A 22,324-nucleotide genomic window follows, 5' to 3' on the forward strand; every position below is an offset into this window, starting at 1 on the left:
TCGTTAGCTTAAGATTTACTAAGTTTCAGTTTTCTCCTGTCCGCAACCAAGTAAACTTATGGTATGACACTTTGTCCGTCACGAATCATCCGTCCGTCAATAATTTATGGTTACCAGTCTAGAACCTATTTTCTGACCTGATATTGATGAAACTTTGAATGTGGGCTTATAGTAAAGTATGATTTTGCAAAACTTCGTTAATGTGTATTGATGAGAAGTTTTTGCATTCTATTGGCTGAGCTTGCTATCACTATTGATGCATTATTTCTGTTTCCAATTTGATCAAACTCGGAATACGGACATGTATCTTCAAGGTTTCTGATTATTATGATGATAAACTAGATGTGACTATTTTAATGGGAGATATTCCTTCGGATTTGTTGAGTTCTTATTAGTTTGAAGGTCATATGTCTGATTCGAGCTTGATTAAACTTTGAATTCTGACTTATATCTTCAAAATCTCAGATGATTACGACAGTGAGCATGACCAACGCACCTTATTAGGGCGATCTTGTCGCTGATTGGTTCAGTTTGTTACAACAGTGGAGGCCATGGTACAATCTTGATCAAAATTAAGCTTATGTGATCAAGATCTTGAACGAGTTCCATAATGAGCAAGATCTATGCATACAGATGAGGTTGACTTGGTTCTGATTGGTTGAGCTTCGACTGATGATATTTTTCGTCATCAAATTTTGACCAAACTTGGTAAACAAACTAATATCACCAAGATTTTGGATGTTGTTTATTGTTATGTTAATTATTCATGAGATATGCATATCAATGAGGTGATATTGAGTCTGATTGGCTGAATTTGATACCAGACAAGAGCCCGTATTTTTTAATAGAGCTTTGATCAAACCTAGTAAATAGGCTTGTATCGTGCTCATTTTGTATGTATAGTATTAGGACCGAGCTCCACGCATAATGTGATCTTGGATCTGATTGGTCGTGCTTGTCGACACTCTAAAATCTCCGTTCATGGGCATATCTTTTAGAATCTATCTTGTAAAATAGTCTCATGAAAATATGATAGGTGATTTTTATTATGAGCAAGCACTATTCATGTGTATTTAGTAATCTTGTTTCTAGCTGATCTTTCAACCATTCTGTGGATCTAATTTAGAAGCAGTTTTGCTTAATCCTGGTCGATACGCCAATACATTATCGTGGTTTTGACAGGTTTTGAAATAAGTAAAATCGTTCATCTCTGTTTATATTTTCATTCGACGATGATAAAACTTGGCAGATAGGTTCATATCACCAAGATCTTCAAGTTCGAGAGAAAGAGAGAGCACTCAGCTATGAGCGAGGCAGACCAAGGTGTACCATCAACATAATGCGGCTGTATATCAGGATGTACGATGTTCTTCTTATGGTCTCCTTGTATAGTTTGATATTCCGGCACATTTTGAAAGGACACATATGGAACTTAATGGTTCGCATTTTGATGAATAGTATACACTGAGGAATACAATTACCATGACAGCATTTTGATGAATAGTATACACCGAGGAATACAACTACCATGACAGCACTTTGATGAATAGTATACACTGAGGAATACAATTACCATGACAGCACTTTGATGAATAGTATACACCGAGGAATACAATTACCATGACATCACTTTGATGAATAGTATACACTGAGGAATACAATTACCATGACAGCACTTTTATTATGTTTCCGTTGCTTTGTGCTGTTTAACCTGTGTTGAAATCATATTTGTGCATGCTTGCTGATAGATAGTAAACGATGGTACCGAATTTGACTGACTCTGCATGGATTTACAGAGAGAGAGAGAGAGAGAGAGAGAGAGAGAGAGAGAGAGAGAGAGAGAGAGAGACCTTCTTGGCACATATATTCACTGTTGCTCCAACATCTTTTCTCCTTGCAGGTGCTGGGACACGGAGGACCTTAAAGATCAAATGTTAATAATTGTGAATAATAATGCAGGGCATTCTGATTCGGAGGTCCTTGGATATAACATGCAAATAATGTAGGCATTAGGATACGGAGGTCCTTGAAGCTAGCATGTTAATTCGTATGCATTAAGAAGGCATTAAAGATAACATGTTAATAATGGTTGAATTAAGGCAATGAATTCATTGAAGATAATAATTTAATAATGTCAGCATTGGGACACCGAGGGCCTGTAAGATAACATGTTAATATTGCATGCATGAGGAGTTGGGTCCTTGCAGATAACAATTTAATAATAATGCAGGCATTTTGACACGGAAGGCCTTATAGATAACATGTTAATAATGCAGTCATGAGGAGGGGGTCCTTGAAGATAACATGTTAATAATAATTCCGTCATTATGAGACGGAAGGCCTTAAAGACAACATGTTAATAATGGTATCATTAAAACACAGAGGGCCTTGAAGATAACATGTTAATAATAATACAGGCATTTCGACCTGGAAATATTAAAGATAACATGTTAATAATAATACAGGCATTTTGACACGCAGGACTTTAAAGATAACATGTTAATAATGGTAGCTTTAAGACAGGGAAAGGATGAAAGATAACATGTTAATAATGTTGGCACGAGGACACCGATTAATATGACGATAATATGCTGATAAGACATGGAACCCATTTATAAAGGACACCAATGAGAACATTTAACTTCGGCATTGATCCGTCAAACTGATTGTTTCACATTAGATTGTTTCATCTGTCTTGGCATTTCTGCGCACGTAAGGTTTGCGTCTCTAATATTGAAGCAAAACGCATACCGAATTCGACCAACTGACGAAAATAAAATACTGCAATGCTTACCATTTGAAAAGAAGCAATTGTCACCAAAATATTCTGTTCAAAATAATATTAATTTTGGGCACACGGGATACCATTCACTTGTTTCATGACTCGCGATATGTCGGCCTATTCTGCGCACAGCTTTGAAAAGATGTAATGTTTAGCCATCGGGCCATAGAAATGAAATGTATTACTTTGGACTGTTTCTGTCAGCAGTTCAGTCGAGTAATTAGGTCAGGTTTATAGCTAGTTTTACAAAATTCAACATACAAATGTCAATAAATGGCAAGAGATATTATGCAAACTAAACCGATCTTGTAAAAAAAATTGTAACGTTCAAAGTTTTATAAAAATAAGCTGTTATGTGGAAGAGAAACAACAACGAAAAGGATGAAATGTGTTTACAGCGTTGTTTATGGGGAAAAATTACTAAAGAATTTAGAAACAGACTATATGCCGGGGAATTTTCTGAGAATCCAGTTCTATCGGAAAGTTGATACGTTGGGTAGCAGACGATTTTGTACGTGTAGAACAACTTCTTGCAAAATTGGAAACTTGAATTAAGATGCAGAATTTTTTAAGGTATACATTTCCACCTTTTATATAATGTATTTTTTCTGTATGATTATAAAAGATACATAGTAAATAGGATTTTATGGGTTACAGGTTCAAGAAGGTCAAGGAGTGGGTCTTCAGGTTGACATTTAGAAATTACATTTTCATATGCATTTCGAGTCGAAATTTTGGATATTTTTGTACGCTTTATGAATATCACTTTTCTTAATTAAAGAACGGTCGCTCTTTCTTGTGATACAATGTTTACAGAAATGACGTATCGTTGCGCAGAATTACCCCATACACCAACTATTGTCTTTCTGTGTGTCCAGGCTGCCGTACAAGAGCTCGCGAGATCGAAAATTGCGGCGGCATTCCACATGTTTTTACTTACATTTTGTATTTTTATGTTCAAACTCTCTATTAAAATGGCGCGTCCCGATTTTTCATTATTTTAACATTTTTTCATTCCCGTCCTAGGACGGGCGTATGCATTAACTTCCATTCCATATGCTGATTTTGTTTTTTCCCTTTTAATCCCGCCTTTAATTTCCAAAATACAACGACTGAGTCATTTCAAGAGCTATTTTGAATCATAGAAGGTTGTCTGCCTTTTAAAATAGGATTTTTGAAAATGAAATACTTACAGTTTTTGGAATACCCTCCATCTTCGATGATAACAGAGTTCTTGCTTTTGTCATCCACGATGTCACTCCATAATATTGTGTTGATGAAACAAAGTTCTCTGTTTGCTCGAAAGAACACTTTTCCGTTAGATATCTCTGCAAAAAAACAAACCACACTTTGCCGTTAATTATCCCTGCCAAAAACACTTCGCCGTTATATATCTCTGCAAAGAACACTTTACCGTTATATATTTCTGTAAAGAAAGCTAGACACAGAATGCATGGCAAATACCTGATTTTTTTTAAACGTTACACACACAACCTGCTCCCATCCATACCCAGGGTTGTGCCTGCGACTTCATACACTCAGCTTCATACTCGACTTTGACCCTCCCGCACCCCACATAACTTGCCCCAACACTGTAATTATCATCTTGGTTAAGCGTCATACCAAACAGCCATTTTCTGAAGTTTCATATAAGCGGAGTTTAGGTTTAAAGCGAACATCAGATGCTTGGATGCTGATGCTGATGGGCAAACGGAGTGACCAATCAAACTATATTGCTAAAATGAGTAGCCTTTTCATACGAAAATTCTAAATTTGTTACATCTGTAAAAACCCAATTTTTTTTTGTTAAACTTGGGATGATGGACATAATTTACCTGTTGGTTATTTATTTATTTATCTTCGCATAATGTCTTTTTCGAATACGTCTTAGCGGTCTAAACACAACCTTGTGCGCTGATCGAAAGTTACATAAACAGAATCATAATCATCTTCATGAGAAAAAACAACTGCCCTTATCTTTTTTAATCCAACAATAGGATATATACCAAGCTATTTCATTGAAGGAACTTTGCAGCGCTACATAACATCGTTTTCTTTCTTGTTTATCTTTTCCTAAAAATTTTTTTTCCTTCTTTCGATTACATCTGTTTTATTATACTGGTTACCGATAATGTTCCCTGATTACAAATATTGTTCACTGGTTATTCACTGATTACAAATATTGTTCACTGGTTATTCACTGATTACAAATATTGTTCACTAATTAATTATTCACTGATTACAAATGTTCACTGATTATTCACTGATTACAGATGTTGTTCCCTGATTACAAATGTTGTTCACTGATTATTCACTGATTACAAATGTTGTTCACTAATTACAAATAGTATTCAAAGATTACAGATATTGTTTACTGATTACAGACATTCTTCACTGATTACAAATGTTGTTCACTGATTATTCACTGATTACAAATGTTGTTCACTGATAAATCACTGATTACAAATGTTGTTCATTAATTACAAATATTATTCAAAGATTACAGATATTGTTTACAGATTACATACATTCTTCACTGATTACAAATGATGTTCACTGATTATTCACTGATTACAAATGTTGTTCACTGGTAAATCACTGATTACAAATGTTGTTCACTAATTATAAATAGTATTCAAAGATTACAGATACTGTTTACTGATTACAGACATTGTTCACTGGTTACAAATATTGTTCACTGATTATTCACTGATTACAAATGTTGTTCACTGATTATTCACTGATTACAAATGTTGTTCACTAATTACAAATAGTATTTAAAGATTACAGATATTGTTTACTGATTTCAGACATTGTTCACTGATTACAAATATTAGTAGTGAAAGGGGCTACTATAGGGACAATGGGAATTAGCATTACAGACCCCCCCCCCCCCCCGGGTCACTATAGGGACTATGTAAATTTAACATGGGGAAAATTGCTGGGTCACTATAGGGACAAGGGAATTTAACATGGGGAATAGAGTTTGGGTTTGTTTAGGGACAAGGGGAATTTAACATGGGGAATAGAGTTTGGGTTTGTTTAGGGACAAGGGGAATTTAACATGGGAGAAAAAAAACTACTTTAGGGACAAGGGGAATTTAACATGGGATTGTTTTAAAAAAATTTTTTAAAAAAGGGTAGGCAATTGAAAGTCAATCTCTTTTCGAGACCTATGAGTGGCCCTGAAAAGGGCATTTGGGTTTCTTCTTCTTCTTCTATTTCCTCCACTTCTTCATCCATCCCCTTATCTTGCCTAATAATCCTTTCTTCTTCTTTTTTATATCTGACTCTGGTAACCAGTCAGGATGGCCCAACTCTCTAAACTTGGTCTGTATCTTCATCCAATTGTTGTTAAGTCTCTCAAACTCTTCCTTTTTCTTTTTTATTTCCTCATCTTTTCTTTCTTCCCTCCATCTCTCTTTAATCTTCTCTACTTCTTCCTCCATTACTTTTCTCATCAGATCTTCCCCTTTCTTCATCTTGTCCAACCCCCATTTTACATTCCTCCACTCTGTCCAGTACAATATCTTTTCTCGGAAGCACCGGACTTGGATGACATGATCCAGTGCTTCCTTCAAACTTCCCACTCTGAAGTAAGGTGGGTTAATGAAGCCTCTTGACTTATTGAATTCTTCTTCTATCATCCCTGCTATGATATCTCTTGCTGTCTTTAGGCCTTGAACTTGACTGGTTACCAAGTCTTTCATATCTCCATGCCTCCATTCCTCTTCTATTCTTCCTACAACATATTCTACATCCATTATCCAAAAATAGATGTTTCTCAATAGATTAAATAAAACTGATACTTGAGTCATTTTGTCTCAGTTATTCCTTAGAATGGTGCGAACGACGAACCTTGTGGGTTCTTATAGTTAAAGCGCGGACGTGATGGAAAACATCCCCCTAAAACAAAATTGATATTACCTAGATTATCACTTAAAACGCGCGGACGTGAAGGAAAACATCCCCTACTTTTCTCATTTCATATGATCTACTATTCACTTACGTGAAACAGCAATAAACAATCCCCAAATCTACTATCCACACACCCAAAGCATTAAAATGAAACCCTAATCTACTATTCACACTAACCAACTTAAGCTCTTACATAGCCTCAATAATCTACTATCCACACTAACCTACGTGAGCGCTTACAAAGACACACACACATAAAAAAACACACTCACACAAATAAAAAGAGTCAGCGTTTGTATTCACACTACTCTACATACACACACATTGGCAAATTGATTACTATTTCTTTTCTAAAGGTTTGGGTAGCCCTGAAAAGGGCTGTTTGTTTTTGAACTCCAGTGACACCTGGTTAATGATGGCACCTTCCAGGCCTGGCACCACACACACATCTTCTTCCCCAGTCTCCTTTTACCTTTTTTCTTGGGAGTGTTGAGGCGGGATAAGTGGCTTCAGAATCCCAATTTTCTGTCTCTGGGATTCTGAAATTTCTTCTCTCCTTTTCCTCCTCTTCTTTTTTTCTTCTTTCCTCCTCCTCTTTCATCCTTCCCTCTTCGACAATGGCCTCCGCGGCCAGTTCATTTAGTATGCGCCTAGCATATTCCAGGTGCATCTGGAGTTCTAGAAGCTTTACAATTCTGGTATTCATTGTCTTGTTAACGAATGAACAGGGTAGCTAGACTGCCCAGCGATTTTCAATTTATACTAAAAGCGCGGACGTGAAGGAAAACAACCCCTAAAAACAAAATTGATCTTACCTAGATCATGACCAAACAACGCGCGGACCTAAAAGAAACACTCACTCACTTTTTTATACTGCCCATCACTATTCTAAAAAATTTTATTAAACAAATAATATACTATCCACATACGCAAATCAATCAAACCCCAAATCTACTCTCCACGCACATCAAACAGCAAAAAAACATGATCATAATCTACTATCCACACTAACACATACACTCACATCACAAAAGAGTCAGTGTTTATATTCACACTACTCTACCTACACACATTGGCAAATCGATTGTTATTTCTTTTCTAGAGTATTGGGTAGCCCTGAAAAGGGCTGTTTTTTGTTTGCTATGGCAATCTTTTAGTTTCTAAGAATGCGACGTCCTCTGAGGATAGACTTTCTGACGATAGGTCTGCTTCTTCGGAAAGAGAAGAAGAACTCTTTGGTGTCGATACGACAATCGACAAAGCCTCTGTCAGGTTCAGGTTGCTGCTGCTGCTGCTGCTGTTGTTGTTGCTGTTGCTGCTGTCTCTGAAGTCTGTACTTCTCTGTCCATTCTTCTTTCTCCCTGTTCACTTCTTCTCTGAAGAGCTCTTCTACCGGGTCTTCAGTGACTTTTAGCATTCTCACATTCTCTATCTCTTCTGGCTTCGGTATCAGACTGTGTCTGACCCTGTGCAAATTCACATAGGCTTCGTTTAGCTTAGCTAGTTTGGAACACATCTACGTAGGAGGATGAGTCGACAATGGATGGTTAGACTGGAAACTACCCCGGTTCTTAAAGTCAAAGCGCGGACGTGAAGGAAAACATCCCTCCACGGTTTTCGAGCCGGAATGTTCAATGAGTGCCATGAGAGGGATAGTAAGAAGTCAAAGAGCATGAATCAACATTCTTATAGCCAAACAAAAGACAAAGGCATTTTTTTCAAAACACAACATTTTTTTAATTCAAAATCAGTTAACACTAACCAACAACTCTAACATTTTTAACAATAATCCAACAATATAACATCAAACATTTTGTTTCAAATGACAAACATTTTTTTTTCCAACTCACACATTATTTTGGACAGGACTGACAACGTTGTGAATGAAATTGTGATTTCCACTGTTGGAAGTCATTAGGCCATTGATGGACACTACGTTTCCTAGCTTGAGACAAAAGATAAGCATAATGGTCACATAACCATTGATTTACTTTCACATCGTTTCTAGAAGAAGAACGAGGATCAAAATGAGTCACTAAATGTTCTAAAGAATAGCCCAGGCTGCGATGATGCAGAAAATACACACAATATTGTCCACACACCAAGGAATCTGTGCCTTGTAATTTCACATCATTGAATCGTGTGGTCTGAGCATTTCTTCTCATAAAGTCAATGATATCGTCTTCCAAAGGGGGCAATCCATACGAATCAAAATATTCCACACATCCTTCTTGAGGAAAGTAGACGGCTACCCAGTGGGTTCCTGGGAGATGACTGTCGTCTGTGTTGATGACATAAGCTTGATGGTCTTGAGGTTTGCGATGAGGGAGTTCATCTTTAGCACAGACGACATGATTCCATGAAGCCGTGTACGAACTGTGGTTCAAAAGATAATAAAGTTCCCAGGTATCCATTGATTTGTGTGGTTTTCTTCTTCACAGGTAATGATAAATGATCAATTCGATCCTGACTTTTTGCTTGAAAATGTCTGACAAGTAAAAGGCGTTTAGCTTCGTCTCCCCACTCTGATTCAGGACAGCTTCGATACGGTGAATCTCTTGAGTGGTTAATGGTGGACAAGAATGTTCACGCAAGTCTTTATACCACTGATGCAACACGACTTCGTCCGAGATGAGACTCCAAGCTTCGTTCAGATACTCGTCCAGTTTTTCTTCTTGACTCAGCATCAGGCATTTATCGTGTTGAATTTTACTGGGATGATCATTTTGACATCCATAGCAATCTTTCTTGATCAATTCCGTCATTTTTTCGACCAAGTGTTTGGCAAAACAGGAGACTAAATGGGCTTCTTGTTCTGGCCATCTCGACTTCATCATGACAACTTCTTCGTCTTTGTCTTGGGATTCTTCCACGGTCTCCTCACATTCCATGTCCAAAGTTTCTCCACTAGGTAAAGAGGGATAACAGTCTTCCATGGCTTCTAATAATCTAGAATGACTTCTCTCAAACTGTTGATTTCTATCGTATTGTCGAATTCTGCATACAGGATGACGTTCAACGTTGGATCAGCAGGGTCTCGGTTTGCAAACTGAATTTCCACACGAATCTGGCCGGATTTTATAGGGTGGAAATGTCCCACGTCGCTGCCTTGGTCTGGAGTGAAATCAAAACCCCACAAAGCATAGCCTCCTGCATAATCCTCGTACGTAATGCCATGACTGGTGTTGGTTCCTAACTGTCCCGTGGCTTCGTACAGGGACAAGTACGATCTCAAGTAATTGTTCTGGGTAAAGTTAGGCTCAAAGGGTCGGGTACACAAGGCCTTGCCGTCGCGACTGACTTCAATCTTGGACACGCCAAAGTGTCGAAACTCAAAAGGATTTTCGCTGTGAAGTCCATTGAAAGCTGAATTCCTGACGATACCAACGATCAAACGTTTGGGTAACTGTCCTTGGAACAGATGATCTTCGATCATGGATCGCTGTCCAACAGGAATGGTGAACGTTTTCACTTCTACGCGTCGTATCGGATACTTGGCGGTCGTTCTGCTCAACGTCTGACTGACGTCGTTTCCCACTTTAGGTAACACTTCCACACGACGCACGTAAAGTCGGGCTTCTTGGATGAAAGTTTTGTATTCATTGGCATGGGCCATCAAATGGAAAGCGGCACTGCTACGATTCAGTCTCAGACGGATATCCACTCCGTTCAGCAAATACTTTTCTTGTAACCACATGTCCAAATGCAAGCGATCCATCAGTTCTAAACTTCGCTCTTGCAGAATTTTATTTCTACGTGTGTTAAACCCCACATTGTGAGCATGCCCATCTTCTGTCAGGGCTGTGTCGTTAAACGTGTTTGCACCGGCCGTGTCAGGTTTCCATACTACGCAAGCATCCAGATGAGTATTCTTGGCTTCTTTTCCGTACGTCAAGAGATTTTCCAGGTAGGCACGATAAGGGTAAGTATCCATGCTGCTGCTGACCAGTTTGTTATTCAAGTATAAGTCCACTTCACTGAACAAGGAATGCATGAAATTGTTGACAGGAGCTACTCTATCATTGGCTCCAGGATTGGTGTTGTCCGTTTTGATCACTTTGACTTTCAAGTACAGGTAACTGCTATTCAGATCGATGTAATCTTCGGGCTGACCTTTGATGTCAAACTCGATGGGAGCAGAATCCGTCAAAGAGGAGACCGGGTGAAATTCCACCCATTGGGATTCTTGCATGGTCATCATGGTGGGCGTCATGGCAAACAGATCCAGTTCCGACTTGGAACAAGCGCAAGACTCTCGGTGCATCATTTTTTTTTGTTCTTTCTCAATAATCGAAAACGTCTAAGTCTCGAACGGTTCTTCTTTTCTTTGTCTTTCTAGTTTTGGACGTGTGAAGTCTGGTGAAAGGGTGTTTTCTTCGTCGTCTCTTTCTGCCTTGTCCTTGCTGAATGCCTGACTCGGTAGCGTGCAGGGCATTTATAGGTGTTTCTCGTCGGCCCAAAAGGTCTTTACCCGTTTGCAGCAAGACATTTTTGCCTGCCCTCATGAAAGCTTCTTTGGGGTTTTGTTTGTCGATGATGACATTTTGGAGAAATTCTTTACCTTGTGTCAGTGCCGCATCTTTCAAGGCGTGCAATCCGCGTGTCACCATCGGTTTCAACACCGGGGCCACCGAACGAAAAGCCGATTTTAACATATCTCCTAAACCGTGTCCTCGCTGTTGAGCAACCCCTCGGTACACTGGATACATGACTTACGAGTCGTGAGAGAACCGTTTTCAAAAATGGAGTTTCACCGTGACTTTTCCTTTGGTGAATGGAATATTTTGTCCCAGATCTCCTTTTATAGCAATGTTGACCGTGTCCAAATAAGACTTGCTGACCGGCAAATAGTGAGGATGTACAAATTCGCGGTGAACGTGGTAAGTGTTTCCACCTTTCTCGTCAGCGTTCGTGGCAGAATCTACTTTGAAAGGAATGACACGCAGTAACGGCACAGAGGTGTGTCCCAGCACGTTGTACTCCACCACATCGGAGTACACAAACATCAAATTCAGTCCTTGGCTCAATTCTACCGGGGCACGAAATAACTTGCTAAGAGACTCGTTGTCGTAAATGATTGGTAATTCGGTTTTCTTGATCATGTCCATTCTCATGTTCATGTCTCCGCCCAACATGTCAAACAATTCAGGACAAAAGAAAATGGACACGATTTTACTCCCGTCAAATTTCATCAAGAAGCGACGAGCTGTTTTGTGGTATTCCAGGGTGACACTTTTTTTTGACACTTTCCAAAGCTTTCAGAAACACGACATTAAATTTGGAGGTAATGGTGCTGACCAAATGTTGACCACTAAAATAATAGCCTGGGGGAACGATCAACTGGTAGGTCCACTTTTGAGTTTTGTCATTATAGGTTCTATTGTCATATTTGACATGGGTATTCAAGTACTGTTGCATTTGCTCGTCATGAACTTCCACCGTAAAAAATTTTGATTGGGAAGGACATTGAGGACTTGGGTCGGGTGAATGATTTCCACTAAAGCCACTTCCCAATGGGCTTCGTGATCTAATGGGATGGCCTGAGGTAATTTGGCCGTGTAACAGCACAACGTGTTCTTGGGAAACACCTCCATGGAACTGTCACTGGGTAAGGTTAAGTAAAATTGGTTTTGGTGACTCATAATTCCAGAGTTCTGTGGCTGTCCGAGGGGTTACTGGACGTCAGAGGCGTGTCTCCGCCCAAAATAGGGTTGTTGTTGTTGTTGTTGTTGGAGTGGTGACTGGCACTGACACTGGACACTAGGTTCCCGTGGTTCCCGTTCGAGGTGAATTTCAGGGAGGGATTGGGAAGCAGGTAACCGATGCAGCTGCTCAATAAAATGGTCCACAATTGTTTGTCTCCTTGTTGCAAACTTAAATTGGCAATGGCTTCCCCGATGACACAATACACCACAAAGATTTCGCAGAAAAAGACGATTTGCGTTTTAGGCACACGTTCTCCACACCACACCCACAAGGGTTGTTTTTGTAAATCTTGCACAGAAGAACTAGGTGAAGGAGTGGTCGACGTAGCTGCGTCTGTGTGAAAGGGCATGATGGTCACTTCTTTTTATAGTCGATGACTTGCGAAGCGTCGATCCAAGAATCAAAACTGGGTGGATATCCTTTCCAACGTACTTTGACTTCTTTGACACGTCGTTTGCCCACTTTACGGGTTCTGCGTTCGAGAATGCTTTCGATGTCGTACACTTCGTCTTCTTTTTTGGTGACACGTTGTAACTCGGGCAAATAAAACGTTCCTTTGAGCACTTCTCCGTTCATGTCTTCCAATTTATAGACGGTAGGATGACGGCCATGCACTCGTCCAGTGACACGAAACAATTCGGTCGTCCAGTTAGGTAAGTAACCTTTGTCAAAAGTGCGTTTGGTTTTGCCAATGCGCACCCAATCTCCTACGGTCAACTCTCCACTTTTCTTGGGGACAGCCCTCGTCGGGGACGTACCAAACAGGCGCTCAAACACCAGCACTTCGTTCTCGGGAGTCACTTCTTGCGGGGCACGTCCAATGCTTCGATGGTAAGATTGGTTGTACGCTTGCACCAGGTGCGGTAAGATGTCGATGTACTTCAGAGTGTGGTGATGCGTAAAATATTTCCACATGCGTTCTTTCAAAGTGCGTTGAAAACGTTCCACGATGCTTACTTAATGAATGTCACGTTTCTTTAATTCTTTTTGGAAAGCTTGGTTCAGAAATTCGGTACCTTTGTCCGTTTGCCATCGAAGAGGGTGACGACCGCTTTGTTTCAACACCCGTTGCAGGGCTCGCACTAACTCGCTGCTCGATTTGGAAGTCAAGGGCACGACCCAGGCAAATTTGGAAAAGACGTCGATGACACAAAACAAATATTTATAGCCGCGATTGTAGCTGGCCAAATGAGAGACATCGGCTAAATCGGCTTGCCATTGATGATCGATGCCTTCCACTCGGGTGCGACTTCTGGAAAATTTGCGTCGAATGGGTTTGTGTAAAGTGTAGGTAGCTTGTTCTTGTAACCATCGTTGCACTTGAGGTAAACGGAGACTTTTCAGTCGCGTTTTGGCAGCACGATACAATTTTTGAACTCCTGCGTAACCTGCAGGATGGGAGGGATCGTAGTAAATGCTGGCTAAGACTTTTTCCATTTTTTTGTGTTTGTTTGTGTGTTAATAAGTCACCCACTCTTCGGTGATGCTACTTTGGGTGGGTCGAAAGGGTGGTTTGGAAACGGATTTACGTGTCCGATGGGCTACGGGAGTAGAAGTCGAAGGTAGTGGTGGTGGAGGTGGCAATGGAATGGCTTTGGTCTTCTTTTCTTTTTTCACTTCTGGTTTCCCTTCTTTCTTTTTCACTTCTGTCGAAGGAGGAGTGGACATCATTTTTTTAACCCAAGCTTTCATTTCTTCTCGTTGGGGTATGGGGGACGGGGTCAACAAGGATGCTGCAATCTTACTCGAAATGGGAGCTGCTGACGGTGTTTGAAACACTTCTCGCATCTCTTCTTCCTCAGGTCTTCGTGGGGTAGCATCTCTGGTGACCCCTGGGGATGGTAGTAGTGGTGGTGGTAGTGATGATGGTGCTGAACTTTTCAACAAGGTCTTAAAATCTTTCAGAGTGGGTAGAGCTGTTTCGTCTAAAGCTTTCTGGTGAAAGAGTTGCAGTCGTTGCAAGAGTTGACCGTACTTTTGCGATTTTTCTGTTTCGGACAAATCTTGGCGATCCATCAAGGACTGCAATTCGTGTTGTAACTGGGACATCTAGCTCAAATGGGGATTGGGAGGTAAATGCGGGGTGCGTTCTTCTTGCCAACGATGGTATTCCATCCATCGTTTGTAAGGCACTAAAGCTAGTTTTCGTCCTTCCATGGGGTTGTCAGGGGTCGATTCTGAGATCTTGGGACTTCCGAGGGCCTTTTTATCTTGCTCCCACCAGTCCTCCCAACATGGTTCCCAAGACTCCTTTCAGTAAGGGGCCTAATAAGAGGGGTAAAATGCCTCCACGTTGGACCAACATCTTCTTCTTTTGACGAATGGGAATTTTCTTTTGAACCATTTGGCGAAGAACGTGACGATGTTTGCCTAAGCATTGTTTCTGGTGTTTGGACAAAGGGATCGTGCCTTTCAAGACATTCAAACAACATTCGCACACGGTATCGATGACCTCTTTGGAGGCTGTTTGAATGAGTTTTTTCGTAGAGGTGGAGAAGCTTTGGACAGGACAGATAACATGTCCCCATGTTTGACTAAACGAGGAGGCAGTCCTTTTCTTTTCTTTCCTTGGGGCTGTTTAGAAGAGGGATGTTTTCTGGAGGGTGACATCTTTGAGTCTTCAGCACCAAAAACACTGATACCCCGACTTGGTCACAGGCCTTTTTTATACTGGAACGCGTCGCCACTGATTGTCTTTACGTCGTATCAACTTCAGGACAGGCATGACACGTCGTGCAGGGGTACGCAACGGACTAAACCGAGCCAGTTCTTGCTTGGACAAATCCAGTAAACTTTGTAACATGTCCGATCTTTCTTGGACTTTGATTTTGGGAGAAGGTACTTTGTGAGCAGCAGTCACTGCCACTAAATTGGAGGGTCCTGCCACTGGGGAAGTTCTTGGGGTCATCAACGGAGAAGTTCTTGGTGTGATCAACGTCTCCAAGTACTCTTCAGTTCTTGGTGTCATCAACGGAGAAGTGGATGAACGTGAGGCTGCCGGAGACGCAGTCACCGCCGTGGCAGGTCGTGGTTTGCGAGTGTAAGGTTGCGTCCTGGCCGAAGTGCCTCTCTTGCGACTAGTTTTCTTCTGTGGGCTTTTCTTTTTCTGGGGACTTTTTCTCTGTTTCTTTTTCTGGGGGCTTCTTTTCTTTTTCCGGGGTGGTGTCTGGTAAGAGGAGGGTCCTGCCACTGGAGAAGTTCTCCTTGGGGACCTGGTCTTTTTCTTCTTCTTGGAGCTTCGTTTGACTTTTCTCTTGGGGAGAAGTTTGGGGGCATTAGGATCCCATCTTAAGAGAGAGCGAATGATGACCCCTCCTAGAGTATCGCTCCCTCCAGGTTTCAAAATGATTTGTTTTTTGGTTTGAGTGTCGATGCGGGGATCGGCCAGTTGGGTGAAAGCGACTTTGTTTCGATCAAAAATGCGTTTGGTTTGAAGAGGAATCTGAATGATTTCTGGGAGTAATTGACGTGCCGTCACCGTGAACCATCGTAAGACTTCTTTGAGACTAGCTTCTAAGACACGAGCTCGTATTTGTGGATTTTTTTCTCGACTGATGCCATACAAGGCACGAATCAATTTGACGGGAAGATGCGACTGAAGGGACGTCATGTTCAAAATGTGTGTGAGACAGACGAAAAGGGTCTGAGGTTTTTATAGATTTTTTGTGCAGTGAAATTAAGTCGAGGACGGAGACGTGTACAGGACAGGCCCTCCGTCTTGGCACCAGTGGTGAAACAAGTGGGTACGAAATCGCAAATCCTCGGGGGTCGTAGGTTTCAAATCGACGAGTAAATAGGCGTGTGGAGTTTGAGTGGCATCGTCGTACGCCTGAGTCAGCCAAGGCGTTCCTAACTGTTTGGCTAAGACTTGCACTTGCGATTTATCTCGAGGGCTTTTAAACAAGACCACGAATGCGCATTGAGACTGATGGTGCGATGGGCTTTACTTTGTTGAAACAAATTTTGGGTGATGTAAACGACACTGGCATTACGGTGATGCCCTTTGCGCGTGAACCACAGTTTAATTTCTTCTTCGTCTTCTCCTAACATGTCGTCAAAAATGACCAAATGGGTTTGACGGGAGTCAGAGACGATGCCGTCGTCTTCTTTAGGAATGCCTTCCACAAACACGATGGAATCGCCTTGACTTTCTCGCAAGAGGCTGTACGCCGATTGCCACTCTTTGTAACACCACACGATGCGTTGAGGTGGACGATCGATCAAATGATGTTTATGTTCGATCAATCGTTTGACGAATTCGGTTTTGCCTGAACCGCTAGGTCCAGCAACGAGCATGTTAAAGGGATGGCGAAGATACAAAGCCTCCCAAGTGGCACGATCTAAGTGTTCGTCGATGACTTTGACAGTGAGGAAGAGGGAGCAGAGACAGCAGAAGTAGCCATAGTGTCAGGAATGTCACTTGTGACACGAAAACAAACAAGACGAGAGTTTATATACTTTTTTTCAGAACACGTTTATTGAATGTTTTAAACATGAATACGAAAGACAAAAATACATAAAAGCCAAAGGCTTAAGTACAACGATAAAAGGCACATGAAAATCATTAACGTGGAATAAAAACAAGTGTCTGTACAACATGTTTTGGGTAAAGTTCTGACCAGTTCTATAGGGGGTAAGGTCACACAATTGTCCACCCGAAAGGGTCTTTCAGGCCTGTCCACGACAGTCCTGTCCTGGGTGACGGGTTCTTCTGGCACCGTCACTAACACAGGTTGAAAAGTAACTTTTTTCTTTGGACGTTGAAAGGAAGGATCACAACTCTCGTGCATACTGGGCCACTTCTTGGGTCCAAGCCTCAAAACCCCTCTTTTTCCAGTCACGGACATCTGTCCAATGGGGGTGTAAGTCACAAGCTACACACACATCGTCATATACGTCTTGGGTAGCTAAAAGTTGACGAATCGTTTTTTCCCGTAGAGGTCGAGAAGTATCCAGATGAAAACGTAAGGCTTTGAGCAAAAGGAGTCTCTCGTGAACATTTAAAGGCACCACTTTCATGTTGAATGGGGTGGTAAATACTGTTCGTAAAGAGTCTACAAGGAACCGGCTGGTAAACGAAATCCCAGAAAACAAGTCACTAAGACACACATCACTTGTCGACCCAAATTGAATGGATACAGTTCTTGTAATAATCGATGGTAATGATCCACGGTTTGAATATGGTCATTGAGTTCCTTCCAAGGAATCTGTTCAATTACATACGACGTAAGTCGTGGCATGGCAGCCTGTTTTTATAGTCTCTTTGTTTCGGAAACAATACACATACTTTCTAGCCAGAGATCTTCGTTCTCCAGTGGGGAATCTAAATCTTGCATACTGTAACCTAAACTTCAAAGTTTGTTTAGATGTTTCCTCTTCCGCTAAGTATATTCCACGTAAAATATGTTGGTAATCCTTTAACTTGTCTTCCTCAATGCGTTGCACTAGTTGAATCTCGAAGTAACCAAAATGATCAACACGTGGATCATCGGGGGCCTGGAAGTATTGAACAAGGTCTGACCACTGAAACAATTTCTGACGAATCAGTTCTCTTATACCATTCAGGTACCAGTGGTTAAACATCTGGTGACGTAACGGATGCAATTGTTCTTTACGTTTCACTTGTATTTTGACCAGCTCTCAGTAAATGCGTTCTCTCAACTCCACAGGCAAAGCACGAATGTTCTCTTGTAAAGTATCCATGAATAGGTCAGTCCGTACAATTCACAATCTTCTCCTAGAGCAAAAGTAATCCACATAGTGAGTAATTTCTGGCCACTGCCGTTCAGGGTAACGTCCAAGAATGTCACTGAACTCTTTTGATGTAAACGGTCTAGAGTGATACAATAGGACGAATGCACACTTGACCCAAAGAAATCTAACACACTGGTTGCCTTTCTTCACTTTCCTCTTATGAATTTCTCGACACAAAAGTTCTACAGCGACCCATTGAGATTTCACTCTGGCAAACTCCTGCCAAACTTCTTTGTAAATCTTCTCTTGCAGTTCTTTAGGTAATGATTCAATATCGTTTTTGAAATGAAGTTTAAATACTGGTCTCGGTGATGTCCAACATTTGACTCCTAACCAATCTGGTTTCTTCTTCGTCAACGACATGGTAAGTTACTTCAATGTCTCGGTCGCACTGAAGGTAAGTAATGACAATTCGGTGACCATCGAGCATGTTCTACGTAGGCCGAATCTTGTGGTTCCCAGTGGTGAAGTGACACGACGCAACTGAAGCACTTGACTTTATCTCCTTCGCCCAAGTAGAACAATCCGGCTCTGGCTAATTCTTCGGGGGTCGGTCCTCCCAGATACTTAGGCCATTTTCCTTTGAACGATTGAAGAAGATTTTCAAAGTCGCAGTATTCCGACAAACGCACAGGAAACGAATATTCGTCTTTCACAGGTTCGTTTCGATGAGGGTTGGGTGACATGGACAGGAGTTTGCTCAGAGCTGGATTACATCCGTAAGGGGGTAGACGTGAAGGTGAACATCCCCCTTTAAAACAAAACCCAGTAAAATGTCCAAGAGGACGAGCGGCATTGCTTTCGCATCCCTCAGGTTTGACACGCACATCATCACTTTCCATGATAGGGGTAGTGAGAACAAAGTTCCCATGATGCTTTACGGCATCGCTAAGGTCACAACGTACAGCATCGTACCCATCGCAAGGCTCACAATCGCACACGTCTGCAAACTCCGTTACGCAATTACAATGGTAACCACATGGACAATCGCAGTTTCCTTCCGGACATTTTCCGTCGCAATGCCCGGGTCTTATCCATCCAATATTAGTCACACTAGAGGAAGATACAACTTTTTTACAATCCCCAAACTGGAACGATGTCTCTTTCAAAGTATTCATCTTGTTCGCTTGGTCTTGGTAGTCACAATGAACTATCGATCTTGACCATAGTCCCTTTTTATACTAGTCGCAATGCAGTCTCAAGCTTGTACATCGTTCCTTTTTTATGTTTTTTTATGTCTAGTTTTGGAAGGTACCGTCTCTAAGGTGCCGTCATCATTGTACCGTAGTGTCATGGGTGGAAAGGCCATAGAAAGGTAAGGAGAGTGCGGAGACCATCGAGTATGTTCCAGAATAGCTGAATCTTTGTAGATACATAGATCCATTCGTAACTTCAGTCCGCAAGCGAAACACTGTACTTCGTATCCCAATCCTGACTCAAGTCCCAAGTAGACAAATCCTGTTCTAGCTAAAATATGCGAAGAAGGTAATCCTTTCCTATCCGTAGGCCATGCTTGAAACGTGTCCAATCGACGGGCACAATCACAATAGTCAGGCAAGAAAACCGGAAAATGGTAGGGTTTGAACTTGGAGTTCTCATCGGGTTTCTCACTCGTTTCTTGCTGTGCGAAGTCATTCTTCTGGTGGGTGGCTATCCGCTTACAACCAATGTTTTATACCAACATGTCCATACGGCAAAGTAAAGTGGTTGGGCAGTCGCACTCGCTTCTGGTACACGATTTGATAGACTTTTTCCAAGGGTCGACTGACGATGTGGTGAGTGGGTAAACGTACAATCTTGTTCGGTTGATAGGTGGTCACTTTAAAGTGTTCATCCTTTCCAGATTGCAAGGCTTCTTTCAATACCCCAAAGTTGACCACACGACTGGTACGATAATTCAGAGTCAATCCTTTCACTTTACACTTCGTGTGCACTTCTCCTTGTGGGTCCCGGTGTTCGTAGCCGTAATTTTTGGGACCGCCACTGACGAAACTTAGAATCTTGTCGTCGGGATGTTCGTCTGTCCAGGCTCCTAAACGGTCACCTTCGATGTCAGGGTGCTGTTGACTCGGGTGATGGATGTAAATGCAACTGTCCGTGTCAAAGTACAGGACACGTTCCCCTAACAGTTCTAAAGCTTCGTACAATTTTAAGCGAGCATGAGCTGTCACGTAAGCCGCAATGATGACATTTCCAAAAGGGTCGTCTTGTACAAAGACCAGATCTTCTTCGTAATTGACCAAGATCAAATCCTCGCGAACGACGTCCACGTGTTTCATGAATTTGGTTTTGTCGTGAATCATCTGGAAGTAGCGGGAAGGTTCTGTCAAATATTCCGTCTTGGGTAAACACGATCGTTGTGCCATTTTACCCCACAAGCAATTTAACATCACTTTGGCAAACGATCGCCTGCCTTCGTTTTTCTCGCTGTGGTCTAAAGTGATGCCTTCTTGTTCATAGTATTTCTCTTTGAATTTTATTTGGTCTTCGGGAGTGTGACACCAGGAAGGATAGCCGCTGGCTTCTTGCTTCAGTTTCAAAAAGGCATCCACGTAGTCGGCGAAAATGCCTTTCTGAGTGGGGTCAGCCTTGTTATATTGTTGTGTCTTAGGAAAGTGACAAATTTCGTACACTTCTAACAGCTGGTATCCCATGTCCATAGCTTTGAACAATTTTACTCTGACCCAGGTTCCCGTCATAGCCCGTTCTTCCTGGGTGTGCTGACAAGGCTGATCTTGGTTGAACGTTTCGGCACAAGTACGGCACAAAGGAAACATCAGTTTGCCTTGGCAATGGTGAAGTAAGACGGGGTGGTAAAAGTCCTTGGGAGGCAAAACTTTGCATTTGATCAAGCCTTCGTAATGTCGAATGTTTTTCAGGTCGATGTGTTCCGTCAGCAATTGTGGGTGCCCTGCAGGAAAGCGACAATATTTGCACACGTAGGGATACAGCGAACAGACGTCCAAGTATTTGATTTGTTCTCCTTTCTCTTCGTCGGCTTGGTACAGCAAACAGGTGGCATTGGTTCTTCCTCCGTACAAACTATCCCTCGGGTTCAGCGGGTCCATGAACTGGTAACTTTCCACGAGGCGTTTAAACTCGGGATCGGTTTTCATACGGTGATCGTACTCGTGTTCCCACATTTCCACCACTTGGTATCCTTGCTGTTCTAACTTTAGGCGTCGCTGACAAGTGTCCTGGTACAAGTCTTCCATGGTTCGTTGCAAAAACTGATTTTTAGTGCCACGGTCAGGGTAACAAACAGGACATCCGTGAAATAAGCAACCGTTAAACTCGTACACGATCTTGGGGTTTTCTAAGTCCCAGCCATCGACCGAATACGTTCCGATGGTCTTTTCGCCCCCTCCGTTGCGGGCATGCTGAATCCACTTGTCTTCCTTGTCGCACAAGTAATGTAACCCGCATAGGGCTTTGACCGAGTACTGACGTTTGACATAGTTGGTCGTTTGAGGACTGATGACAGCTACGGTGTTTTCAGGCATGAATCGTTGCCGGTACACTAAGGAACACGCTTTGGCAATGGTGCAAGCTTCTTTCAAAGGATCGACCCCTCCGTGTTCCATGAACAGTTCTCGAAATTTTCCACAGCAACGTTGTAAAATGTCCACGTCGGAACAACAATACTTTAACATTTCTTCCTGAAAGTCGAAAGGGTAGGAGGCGTGAGCCTGGTACCAAGCGTAGAAAGCTTCTCGTTGTTCGGTACGCATGTTGTCGGGGTCGTAATAGTGAGCCTCAGGTAAATGAGGTAGAACGGCTTGTTGATTGGCTTCCGTATTGAAAAAGTGTGGAAAGTACCCTTTAGCCATTTCTGTCATTCCAAACGTTTTAGGCATTCGGCTCAAAGGCATGGCCAAGTAGCTCATCGAATCTTTAAACTGTACTTGTCCCACTTGCATGAAAATGATTTTGGCTCCGTTCAAAGTGACTTTAGGACGCTCGGTGCCTTGTTCCGTATAGTATCTCAAAAGAAACTGTCCATCGTATCCGGAGAAATTGTGAGCCATCACCGTGCCATGACGATGACAATCTCCGTAACGTTCGATGTCCTCTTGGCTCCACGTCTTGTCGATGGGGTCTAAGACCCATTGGGCAAAATCGGCTAACGTGTTCGGTCCTCGAAAGATTTTTTCACGCCCTCCG

At 41.9% G+C, this 22,324-nt stretch overlaps 1 protein-coding gene across 2 annotated transcripts in view; it reads right to left on the reverse strand.

Moving 5' to 3' along the window:
• Positions 1–22,324, reverse strand: part of LOC149789627 (epidermal growth factor receptor-like) — a 36,506-nt gene that overhangs the window by 6,512 nt on the left and 7,670 nt on the right. For both annotated transcript variants that reach the window (XM_089973341.1, XM_089973340.1), the window contains exons 3-4: positions 3,976–4,110; positions 1,851–1,919 (exon numbers count right to left, since the gene is read on the reverse strand). In XM_089973341.1, coding sequence (XP_089829467.1) covers positions 1,851–1,919; positions 3,976–4,110 — 204 coding nt within the window. The remainder of the gene's footprint in view (positions 1–1,850; positions 1,920–3,975; positions 4,111–22,324) is intronic.

The sequence above is a fragment of the Sinohyriopsis cumingii genome, chromosome 10 (genome assembly GCF_028554795.1).
Source record: "Sinohyriopsis cumingii isolate HCF-2022 chromosome 10, ASM2855479v2, whole genome shotgun sequence".
In the NCBI taxonomy this organism is placed as follows: domain Eukaryota; kingdom Metazoa; phylum Mollusca; class Bivalvia; order Unionida; family Unionidae; genus Sinohyriopsis; species Sinohyriopsis cumingii.